Source organism: Arachis stenosperma, chromosome 4 (assembly GCF_014773155.1).
Source record: "Arachis stenosperma cultivar V10309 chromosome 4, arast.V10309.gnm1.PFL2, whole genome shotgun sequence".
NCBI lineage: Eukaryota > Viridiplantae > Streptophyta > Magnoliopsida > Fabales > Fabaceae > Arachis > Arachis stenosperma.
This window is the reverse complement of record NC_080380.1, coordinates 138,727,100-138,738,421: the sequence shown is the minus strand read 5'-3', so window position 1 is coordinate 138,738,421 and position 11,322 is coordinate 138,727,100. Positions and strand designations below refer to the sequence as shown.

The 11,322-nt window shown below is 33.3% G+C and overlaps 1 protein-coding gene across 2 annotated transcripts; it reads right to left on the bottom strand.

The window, feature by feature from the left end:
- Positions 1–883: 883 nt before the first annotated feature.
- Positions 884–7,123, bottom strand: LOC130976001 (disease resistance protein RUN1-like). 2 transcript variants are annotated; one of them, XM_057900725.1, is made up of 4 exons: positions 6,590–6,729; positions 3,200–4,324; positions 2,787–3,056; positions 884–2,696 (listed from the first exon to the last, which is right to left on the bottom strand). In XM_057900725.1, exons 2-4 carry the CDS (start codon positions 4,229–4,231, stop codon positions 1,533–1,535), a joined length of 2,466 nt encoding a protein of 821 aa, XP_057756708.1. In that variant the 5' UTR covers positions 4,232–4,324; positions 6,590–6,729; the 3' UTR covers positions 884–1,532. The 2 variants fall into 2 exon arrangements, with proteins under 2 accessions (XP_057756708.1, XP_057756709.1); XM_057900726.1 differs by having other exon boundaries at positions 890–2,696; positions 3,200–4,304; positions 6,590–7,123.
- Between the last annotated feature and the right edge of the window lie 4,199 nt (positions 7,124–11,322).

Genomic DNA, 11,322 nt, shown 5'->3' with positions numbered 1-11,322 from the left:
GATTCTTTTGCATGTTGAGTTCGCACTTTGCTATTAAAAGTTAGGGTGAGTCACAGTCAAGTTCAGGTTGAGTTAGAATCTGGACTTGTCTCAGATAAGATTGGGGTAAATTTTAAAGAAAATTGCTGATTGTAATCAGTTGAAAAGATAGTAAAATTTCATCATTGTTATGATGAAAATTGGATGTAGGCTATATATATTACATTGGATAGCCAAACTGAATACATTCGTGTGTCATTCTCTACTCTTTTCTCCGTAAGAGACAAAAATAAAGTGTCTCCTGATTTTTCTACTCAGCAATGTTTCACTATAACAATTCTTACAAACAACTCGGTTCTGTCTCCTATTGTGTAAGGAGACAAAATCAAAGTATCTCCTATGTTTTTTCTACAAAAAGTATAGTTACAAACAAAATTTAAAAAGAGGCCAAAATTCAACTTCTTTCTCTTAACCACTAATAATCATGCAGATCACTTTTTATTTCATTAATAGAATCATGCCAGAAATCATCATTTCTTCCACATAGGTCGGAACCTAATACCTCAATTGCCAATGGAAGAGCTTTAGTATAGTTGACCACTTGTTATATATTTGTTCAACAATGCTTTCCAGGAGTTTTGGTTCATGGCAGCCAAGGAGGAAACTATGATTTTTAATCTCTAGATAATGATTCAGAGTTTATACGACCTCCTCAATTTGTATTTATATTATAACTTTGAATTGAAAAAAGGGTAATAATTTTATACAATTTTTTTATCATATTTTCAAATCTTTTAAAATTTTATTTGTTGTTAGTATCTTTTAAATTTTGTTTTGTCCGTACTACGAACTTTCAGATATTACTTTAATAGTTTACTCTAACTTTTTTTTAAATAAAAAACGCGACTAACTAACATCTAACAAAATTAAAGAACAATTCTAGAATGAAAAAGCAGAAAAGAAAGTCAAAGAAGTACAAAAAGTTTTTCACAAAACAAATAAAAAATACATTATATACTCAAATTCATCCTTTTTTATTTTGTTGAAGGGAAATGGGAGTATCCCCACCTGATGTTGGTGCAAGTCGGGGGCACAACCCGACATATAGTTCTATGTTCTGTATGCAAAAACTATTGCAGATTCAGGGGACTAGCACCGATAGCAGCGATTTGTGAAGAAATTCATGTTTTGCTTGTTGCCACAATCAAATCCAAAGAAAGATGATGCATGGTACTTATATTTGAGACAATCCATCTGAATTTCCAAAGGAAGCTGTTCGCTTGAATCAGTGGACAGATACATGTTTTGTTATAATTTATAAAAGTATGCATATCTTGACCCAGCAAGTAAAGAGAATCTGTAATCTCAACAAAAGATCCATGAACCACAAAAATATGCCACATTCTTTCTTTTATTAGATAAGCTTGGCCGCCTCCTCAAATGGAAAATTATATAATTTTATTTTAGGGAAGAAATTACGTTTATCATGAGTGCATTTCATCTTAGGTGCTAACCTTTTACAAAATAAATAACAGGAGGAGAAGGTGAGATGTTCATGTTGCTGTTTCAGTTCCAGCTTTCATCAAATCTTGAATGTCTTGCTTACATACCCAGCGGGCTCCTGAACTCTCTACTGTGATATCTCCATAATAATCATTAGGAAATAACATTTGGAAGAGATAATCTTGGCAAGATTGGTCAACAAAACAGTCACTTCTCAAGCATAGAAGGAAAAAATGCGGAGAATATCCAATCACCGGCATTGCAAGTAAAGTCTCGGTGATGAATTCTTCGCCATTGCAGATAACCGAAGGCTCTCCTCTGATGCGCCTTGATGTTGATCTCAATCGGAAACAGATAGCAAGTGCAATGGTTTCAGTATGTGGAAATGTGGCTGTTATTCCGTTACCTTCTTCCCTATGGACAAACCATGATGGTATTTCCTCCCCTGAAACCAACATTTGCATGACGTCATCACCATCTTGGCTAGCTGATGCGGCGAAGGCACAGCACGCCTTTGATATAACATCATTGACATCGGATGCATCCAGTGACTTACAACGCGATGCCTGCAATTCTCTCAGACTTGATGGAAGCTCCGGCAAAAACTCCAGATTACGGCAATCATTTAGGTCCAGATGCCTGAGCCTGGGAAATTCATGGATGCTTATTGGAACCTCCACACATTTGTTCCACGATAAAAGCAATGAGGTTAGAGTAGACAGAGAATCCAAAGATTGAAGGAGAAGATTTGGGCAGTCAGAAACATCCAAAGCCGTGAGGGACTTTAATCCAGATATGGTGTCTGGAAGGCAAGTAAGCCTTTTGCATCCTTGTAAGTCCAACTCAGATAGGCCAACCAAATTTCCAATCGTCGTGGGTAGCTCTGTTATGCCTGTACAACTCAAAGTAAGAATGGATAACTGTTCCATGCATTCCCCAAATTCTGGCAGTTTTCTCAAACTATTGCACTCATATAGATCTAGTTTTTTGAGTGAACTCATCTCTAATTTATCTCCAAGCGTTTCGAGACTTCCACACTTGATTAAATTCAATTCAAGAAGGTTTTTGTGGTGTATGAGAGATTGGTGAATGTCATTCAGCTCTGAACAGCATGAAAGATCAAGTGTTTCAAGATTGGGAGCCCCAGAAAGATCAGGCGTTTGCTTCAGGTTGTGGCTGTTTGACAGATTTAAGTACTTCAACTTTTCTAGAAACTGAACAAAAGAAATATCAGAGCATTACTATCTTTGCTGTAACTGTTAATGTAATAAAACTTGATAGTGCTTTTTGATGAAAAGGTTTACCTTTTTTCCATGCCACACGTGTACAATTTTGCTAAGATACAGATCAATTTCAACAAGTTCATAGTGTTCATCTGTAAGGGGTAGAGTTTCCATTGGACAACCACTCCAATGCAAAACTCTTAATGTACAGGGAATATTGCAGAGAATGGGAGATTTCACGCCGTCTAAAATGAGGAGCTTTAGCTGACATATGTTTGAGAAAGCTAAATCATTCCAATACAGTTCATCCCGCTTGTCGTATAGAATAATGCTACGTGTTGCTTTAGTTTCCTACATCAAAGAAACAGTTGAAAAGTCTATGCTGATTGAAACAAAATAATAATAATAACAACTAAATAAATTGTGTCCTTAGTTACTTAGGTAGTATATTAATTCTATACATTTTATAATTGTGAAAAAGAGTGGGCACCTACCTTGTTTTGTCTAAGTACAAGATCGATATCGTCTTCACACCACAGCCTGCTTCGCTTACTAGCATCATCTGGAGATTCTTGATTTACAATAAGTTTGCCCATTTCTTCAATCAGATCATGCATTCTCAGAGTATCCTCCCCGTACTTATCCTGCTCTAATGTGACCAATGATCTATTAATCAAAATATCAATACCAATTTCCGCATGATGACCACATAATTTTAATATCTTTGTTGCATAATCTCTTGATCTTCCTTTGAAGAAACATGAAATATCTAGAAAAATGTTCTTTTCCATAGAATCTAAACCATCATAGCTTATTTTCAATACATCAATAATATCGGAATGGGAAGAATTCTTTATTTTTCCAATAGCACTATGCCAAACTTCAATGGATCTGCAATAAAGATAGGACCCCAACACTTTAAGTGCCAAAGGAAGACCGCCACTATAATTGACTACTTCTTTGGACAAATCCAAAAACCCTTCTGTAGGTTCTGGCAGTTTAAAAGCTTTTGAACAAAAGAGATTAAAGGCTTCAATTTCCACTAATCCTTCAACCTCATAAGTTTCATGCACCCCTTGTTCCTGTAGCAAATGTTGGTCTCTGGTTGTAATTATTATTCTGCTGCCAGAACCAAACCAATCTTGCTCTCCAGCTAAATTCTCTAATTGCTTTTCAAGATTTATATCATCAAGAACAAGAAGAACTTTTTTGAGACGTAACGAGTTTTGAAGTATTGCTCTCCCATCATACTCGCTATAAAGAGCAGTTGAACTAATACCCATTTGATCAAGAAGTTGTTTTTGTATGTGAGTAATATCTTTTTTCTCACATCGCTCCCTTACGTCAGCAAGAAAGCAAGCAACTTCAAATCTACTTCGAATAGTTTCAAAGACAGCTCTAGCAATAGTTGTCTTACCTATGCCGCCCATTCCCCATATGCCTATATAGCGAACATCATTCAATTCAAGGCCTATGAGAGTAATCACTTGTCCCACTCTTGAATCAATCCCTATAAGATTCTTCATTGAAGATGGCAACTTTGGAATCAGTATTTCATGTATATGTTTAGAAATGCTTTCCACAAGTGCTGCCTCATTGAAAGATATTTCTTTGTAAATCTAGTTAGACAGAGAAGGTGAATAAAGAAACAACTTTTTCTTTAGAAAAAAAAAATTATAATAAGAGAAAGATAAACAATGCAAACTACAAAAAAAAAAATCTTTTTTTTATCCACGTACTAGAAACTTGTGAATCACACCAGTCCAGTCCAGTTACAATATGGTAGCGTTTGTTTTCAAGTACTGAGATAGAGACAGAGATTGGTACTAATTTTTTTTTCTCTGTTTCCAAAATTTCAGTATTTCAGTATTTCCAAAACTTAGGGACGCAGGGGACTGAAATTTTTAGAGATGAAGACTGAAACTTTAATAACATTTTATACATAAAATACTTTCATTTCAATTAATTAATTACAATTTTACTCTTTGTGCAAATTAAATTAGAGTTTCATTCTTATTTCAATTCCTGTCTCCCATTTTGCACCAAACAGAATACTGAGATTTGTTTCAATCCCTGTCTCTTAGTCTCTGTCTCTCAGTCTCAGTCTTTCTGTCTCTGTCTCTCCACCAAACGATAGTGTTATCCTTCGCTCATATTGCCAAACTGAGTCTCACTCTCACCTTAATGTCTAAAATTCCCTCATGAGTTTTAGTCTCAAGAAAATCAGTTATAACGAAAGCTGTATTTAAATTGAATTATTACTTGAAAATAGTTAATATCATAATTCTATGTATATTATATTGTTAAACATTTTTAGTTATTTATACTTGATATTCCTTAATACCCTCAATTAGATGCCATATTATTAAACTTTTATATTATGTTCTCAAATCCTTAGATCAAAATATTCTATCAAACCTTGAAAATAAAAAACACAAAAACACAGGCAACAGGTTTTAGGCTAACATATAATTAGTATTTTTATTTTTGTTTACGTGAAAGTTAAGTGAAACAGATACTCAAGAAGAAAAGTAGACTGTCAGTTAAAATAAGATTGTTGCCTATATGTTTAGATAAAAAAAAAAAAAAAAAAAAAAGCTGAAAAAGAGTAAAACAACTAAGCCATTTAGTTTCAACTTTCAACTATCTCTGAGCTTTTGAATCTAATAATATAATTAAATTAATTTTTTACTAAGTCACCTCCCATCAATTTAATTTAACTTTTATAATTAAAATCTCTCTAATTATCTTATTTTAAAATCTAGTCTCTTATTTTATAGGAAAAGTACACCCACCTAAATTTTGGTGCCGCTAGGTATCCTATCAAAATTTATCCCTTAATTAGTTATTATATATAAAAATTTAATAAAATAATTATAATAATTATTTCTATATATTATATCTCAAATATTCTTAATTTAAATTTTAAACTTCAAAATCATATTCCCTTAAATTTAGAATATTTAAATTTAAATTTAAACCTAATAAAAAAAATAACAAACTAAAATTAAATTCTAACTAAATTAAAATTAAAATAATACTATCAAAATTATTTTTTTCGGTTCTAAGTGTGGTATATAATTATTTAACAAGAATAATAAACACAATTATTTTTGGATAAATTTTGGATGTATTAAAAATTTATTTAGAAATCTTATAATTTTAAATGTGTTAAAAAATTATTTATGTTAAAAAAATATAAGCATGAATTTAAACAAATTTTGAATGTGTATCAAAAGTATTTTGTATGTGTTATCTTATTATTTTGAATCTATCAAAAAATTATTTATATTAAAAAATTATAAACACGAATTTTAGATATGTACCAAAAATATTTTGTGTATTATTATCTTATTATTTTGGATGTTATAAATATAAGTAAAATAATAAAAAGAATACCAACAAAATAATCAGTGAGACAAAGTAATGTTGAAGCATAATAATATAGCTTTTCAAAATAACAATATTACTGGATATAAATAATAAATTTTTTTAGTGACATTTTTTCTTAACTTATTATTTCCTTGGATAAATCTTTCACTGTTTCACAATTAAACAAACATATATAATTATTTACATTATCTGTAGCGGATTAACTAAATTAGCAAACTAAATATATTTACAAATTTTTATAATTCAGTTAAAAATATAATTATATTATTTCTAATTTTGAAATTGAAAACAAATTGTGAAAATGGCTAAAACAACCATATTTTCGATGTTTTTTCTATTTAAAAACAAGACACAGTTCTCAACAAACCAATAATTACATTTCTTAAAATATAAAACATTGAAAATAAAAATATTTAAAAAAACGAATAAAAAAAAATTCCACAAAACTTTGAACATGCACAGAATAAGAAGTCAAGTATTAGTTAGCTTACCGATTTCTAGGGTGCCAACCAGAATAAGCAGCAACTTGTGTTAACGCATTTCGCCATCTTTTAACCTTTTCACCGTTTTGTCTCTGTTCGTGTTTCATGAAAGCTTTTTCGAAGGTTCCTTTCTGGTGCCTCACATCAGAAGGCTCTACATCATAGAAGACCGTCACGATGTGTTGCCCTAGCTTCTTGTTGCAGTCAAGGATTTTGCAGAGCTCATCCAAACACCAACTGGAAGAAGCATAGTTGGGTGAGAGAACTATAACGGCAAACATAGACTCTTCAATTGCTTTCAGGAGTTCATCGGAAATAACATCGCCTTTGCGAAGATTGTTGTCATCAATATACGTTGTGATTCCATTCCTGTTAAGAGCAGCATAGAGATGACTAGTGAATCTAGTGCGAGTGTCTTCTCCTCTAAAACTCAAGAACACGTGATAGGTGAATGATCTTGGGGAAGGAGTTAAGGAAGAAGAGGCTTCACCTACCACCAATGCCATTTGAACAACAATATAGTCATGTGTATTGAGGTTTGATGTCCGCAGCTTCTGATAATGGGGTGAAATTATAGTCACAATTTGGAGTATAATTAATTAATTAATTATGACTAATTACTTCAATTAACAAAGACTAAATGAGAGTGATCGCGCGTGTTTGTGGATTAAGGAAATTGGCTGGAAACTGCTTGGGCAGCTTCCGTATACGACAAAGGAGAAAGGGTATAATTAATTAATCACACGAAACAATTATACAAATATTGTACACTTATTAGCTTGCCTAAAATAAATCAATTATAGTAATAGTAAATAAAATATATTTAAATAAATTTATTATAATAATAGTGATAGAAATATATTCCAACACATAGATGATTACTGATAGATATTAAATATTCAAATTTTCAATATTCTTTTATACAAAAAAAACAAAAGATTATCTAATCCAAAAAATCATCACCACAATAGACATAAAATCACCAGCACAATAGACATAAAATCACACTTTAGATGATTTTTTCTTTGTGTGAATCTAAAACAAACATGTTCTACTAGTTTTATAGATATAAATAGACATGTACCATTTTATTTTATATGGTCTTGAAAATATAATTATATTCGATCAAGGTACACCAAGTCTAGCGTCTACTACCATTAGTTACAATTTCTGTCATACTATAAAAAAATGTTGCGTACCATCAGATTTACTGTTAAATCTAACGTCGTAGAGTAGCTGCGAATTTACCAGCAAATTTACCGATGAGTTGGACATCAAATTCGTCAGGTCAAATTATTTTCAACGGATTTATGATTCTGATGGTAAAGTCGCCGGTAATAATTGAAGGTAAAACAAAAAAAATTGGCGTGTCCTTTAGGGTCAGATTTATCGGTGGAAAAATCCAATGATAAACCCAATTAATGAAACGCTTCATTTTGGCGATCCGCAATACGTGGTTGTTGCATTTTTTCGACGGTAAAACCGATGGTAACTGTGTCATAAATTTGAAGCGCAAACTGTCTTCCCCTCATTCAGATTTCTCTCTCTCTCTATATGTATAACTCTCTCGCCTCTCTCTCTCTCTCTACCCCTCTCATTTTCCCGACAACCCCCTCCTCTCCGAGAGCCACTTCTCGTCGTTTTTGCTGTTACCGTTGTAGTTGCCGAATTCTAAACGAGTTGCTACCGCTGCTGCCGTCGCCGATACTTCTGCTGCCATCTACGTCGCTGCTGTTGCCGCCATCTATGTCGCTGCTGCTGCCGCCTACACCGCTGTCGTCTATGTTGCTTCTTCTTCTCATCTCTAGTGCTCTTTTTTAGATAATGCTTCTGAACTTAGGGTTATCTGAAATTTCGATTTGTTGATATAATTTATAAGGTTTATTTGCTGTTTTGAGACTTCTGATTATTGTTGATTATTTAGTTCTAAACGTAGAGTACTGAACTTATTTGAAACTTAGAGTTTTCTAAAATTCTGAATTTAGTGTACTAAACTTATTTAGTTTTAGTTTAATTAGAACATATTCTGATTTGTGTTCCTTATTTAGTTTTGAACCTTGGGTATACTGAACATGTTTTGAACTTAAGATTTTCTAAAATTCTGAATTTAGTGTACTGAATTTGTTTAGTTTGAATTTTAATTAAAGCATGTTCTTATTTCTATTCCTTATTTAGTTCTGAACTTAGGGTACTAAACTTATTTTGAATTTAAGATTTTTTAAAATTCTGAACTTAGAGTACTGAACTTGTTTAGTTTCAATTTTAATTAGAACATGTTCCGATTCTAATTAAAATATGTTTTATTATTGTTGATTTGTTCTGAATTAGTTATTACAATTTATAAAGTTAATTTGTTGTTCTGATTTTCTGATTATTGTTAATTTATGTTGATTATTGTTGATTTTTTCTCTTTGTTTGGTTTTGATTAAAGACTCCGATAGTAAATCACATTAATTTTCAATGTTTTAAGAGTAAAAATGCTAGTAAATTAAAAAAAATTAAATATGAGATTATTTTAAATTACTTATGAATGACTTTTTATTTGCATACGAAAAAAATTATACATGTAGTAATATATATTACTAAATATTTGTGAAGTTGGAATGTGCACTTACCTCTTTTGTTTTATTTGATTTCAACGGATAATATATTTCTTTAACTAAGTTTAACGTAGTTTATTTTGATTAAGCATTTTGAATGATGTTGTGAATATGTTTAGCACATTTTTAATTGATATACTCTTTGCAAACATGACGACAGGTAGAGATATTACAGATCAGCCTAGTGGTCGTGGTAGAGGGAGAGTTTCTGTTGGTATCCCTGTGTATTCTAGATCCTCTCCATCTAGTCTGACTACCCGGTGATGTCACATGTTGTGGGTGCATCGAACCAGCCATTCATCATGGTCCTTAATCCCAACTACGTCCCTGCGTCCTACGGCGACGCATCCGCCTCCATCTGCTTAGTAGCTCACTGTCTCGGCGACGCTGCCTCCAGCAACGGACACCGCGGCGCTGGAATCCTCTCACGGAAGCCAGTCAACTGATGCCCCCCACCACCTCACATCATACAGATGACGATTTGACCTGATGGCGGAACGACGTAAGTACTACTTTAAGTCTTTTATATGCTGAAAGTGTTTGATAAGTTGTGATTAGTGATTCTTGATTATTGATTCTAGTTTTAGTGGATTTAGGGTTGTAGGTTTGAATTGATAAAAGTGTTAGATATATACTGATTATTGATTCTTGATTATTGATTCTAGTTTATTGGATTTAGTGGATTTATGGATGTTGCTTCTTGATTATTGACTGTTGTTCAATGATTGTTGACAATTGGTGCTGTTTAAGTTAATTGTTGATGGACAGAGTTTGTGACGCATTCCAGTTATAGATGAAACTTTGCCAAAATTTGTAAAAAACTCTCTATATATTATGGTTATTTGCTTCTGAAGTTTTAATTTGGATCCCGCTAGGGAGACAATGGACTATTTGTACAATAGCTATTTTTTGAGTTATGAAATGAACATCCCCTGATGGTTTCAATGGCTAAGAGAAGGGGGGTTGAATCTTAGCCCCCTTTTTTTTGCTTGCTAACACTTGCTGGACTTTGAAGAAACTTTTCTGTTTTTAGCTCGTCCCTAGCCACGAGACATTTTCATTTTGTCTCGTCACTTGACACGAGACATTTTTGATTTTTCATCTGAACAGTAAAAACAGAATTGAAGTAGGAAGAGAGAGAGAAGATTACACCCAGATATATCCTGGTTCAACTGCTAAGTGCAGTGCAGCCTACATCCAGTCTCCATCACAACAATGATGGAATTTCACTATAATCATCCAGATTACAAATTGTAAAGTGCTAACCCAACTTACAAGGGGATTCCCACAGAATCATGAAACACAACACAGATGTACAAAGGAACTCTAAGGACATCTATGGCTTTTTCTTTTAATTTTGCACTCTCTGCCTTTTTCCGCTCTATGGCTTTTTCATACAAACCTCACTGTTTGCCTTTTTCCATGAGACTCAAGACATGACAAAATTAAACAGAAAAATACAAAACAGAAAATATTGAAGGAGAAGAAGAACTGCTAGCTTAGGTAGCTCTGAGACTTCTGTGCCTTGCACTCTCAAATCTTACTCCTTGCTTCAAACCATGACTGTTCACCCCTTTTATAGAGAAGTGAAGCCTTCACAGTTGAAACACAAACCCAAGCTCAGCTTCCTTTCCTTCAAAACACAACCGGTTCGGCCACAGAGAAAGAAGAGGTAACTCATGCAAAAACCAACATGCAAATACCTCTAGTCCTTCCTTAGTCATCATTCTTCATCAATCCGAGCGCTCCATCCTTGGCTTCCTCTCCAAGATGGATTTCTGGCCCTTGATGCTTCATGATGATGATGACTTCATCTGCTTCAATCTCTGCCTCAACCATCACTTCGCCACTCTAGCTACTTCCTGTGGTGGTTGAGCAGAATCAAAGACAAGCCATGCCTCCAAAGATCTTCCTTACTGGCCGAATCTTCATCCTTCTTTTTGAGTATGAAGGATCCGAGATTACCTCACCAAATCTTTCCACATTTAGTGATTATCTCAGCCACAACATACTTTTCTTTTTCTTTTTCGTGCCATAAACACAATGGCCTCTTTCTTGCAACTAGCTTCTCTGTGATTTTTAGTGATAGCTTGCTTCATCCCTCCTTTCCTGCTAGACAAGACTGAAAGAGAGAGGAGAGAG

Excerpts from the sequence above, each read along its gene's own strand:
- LOC130976001 (XM_057900726.1), bottom strand. The coding sequence starts at position 7,086 with ATGGCATTGGTGGTAGGTGAAGCCTCTTCTTCCTTAACTCCTTCCCCA. Across the intron at positions 3,057-3,199 it reads TTGTACTTAGACAAAACAAG|GAAACTAAAGCAACACGTAG; the intron begins GTAGGTGCCCAC and ends TCTTTGATGTAG. Across the intron at positions 2,697-2,786 it reads ACGTGTGGCATGGAAAAAAG|TTTCTAGAAAAGTTGAAGTA; the intron begins GTAAACCTTTTC and ends TCTTTTGTTCAG.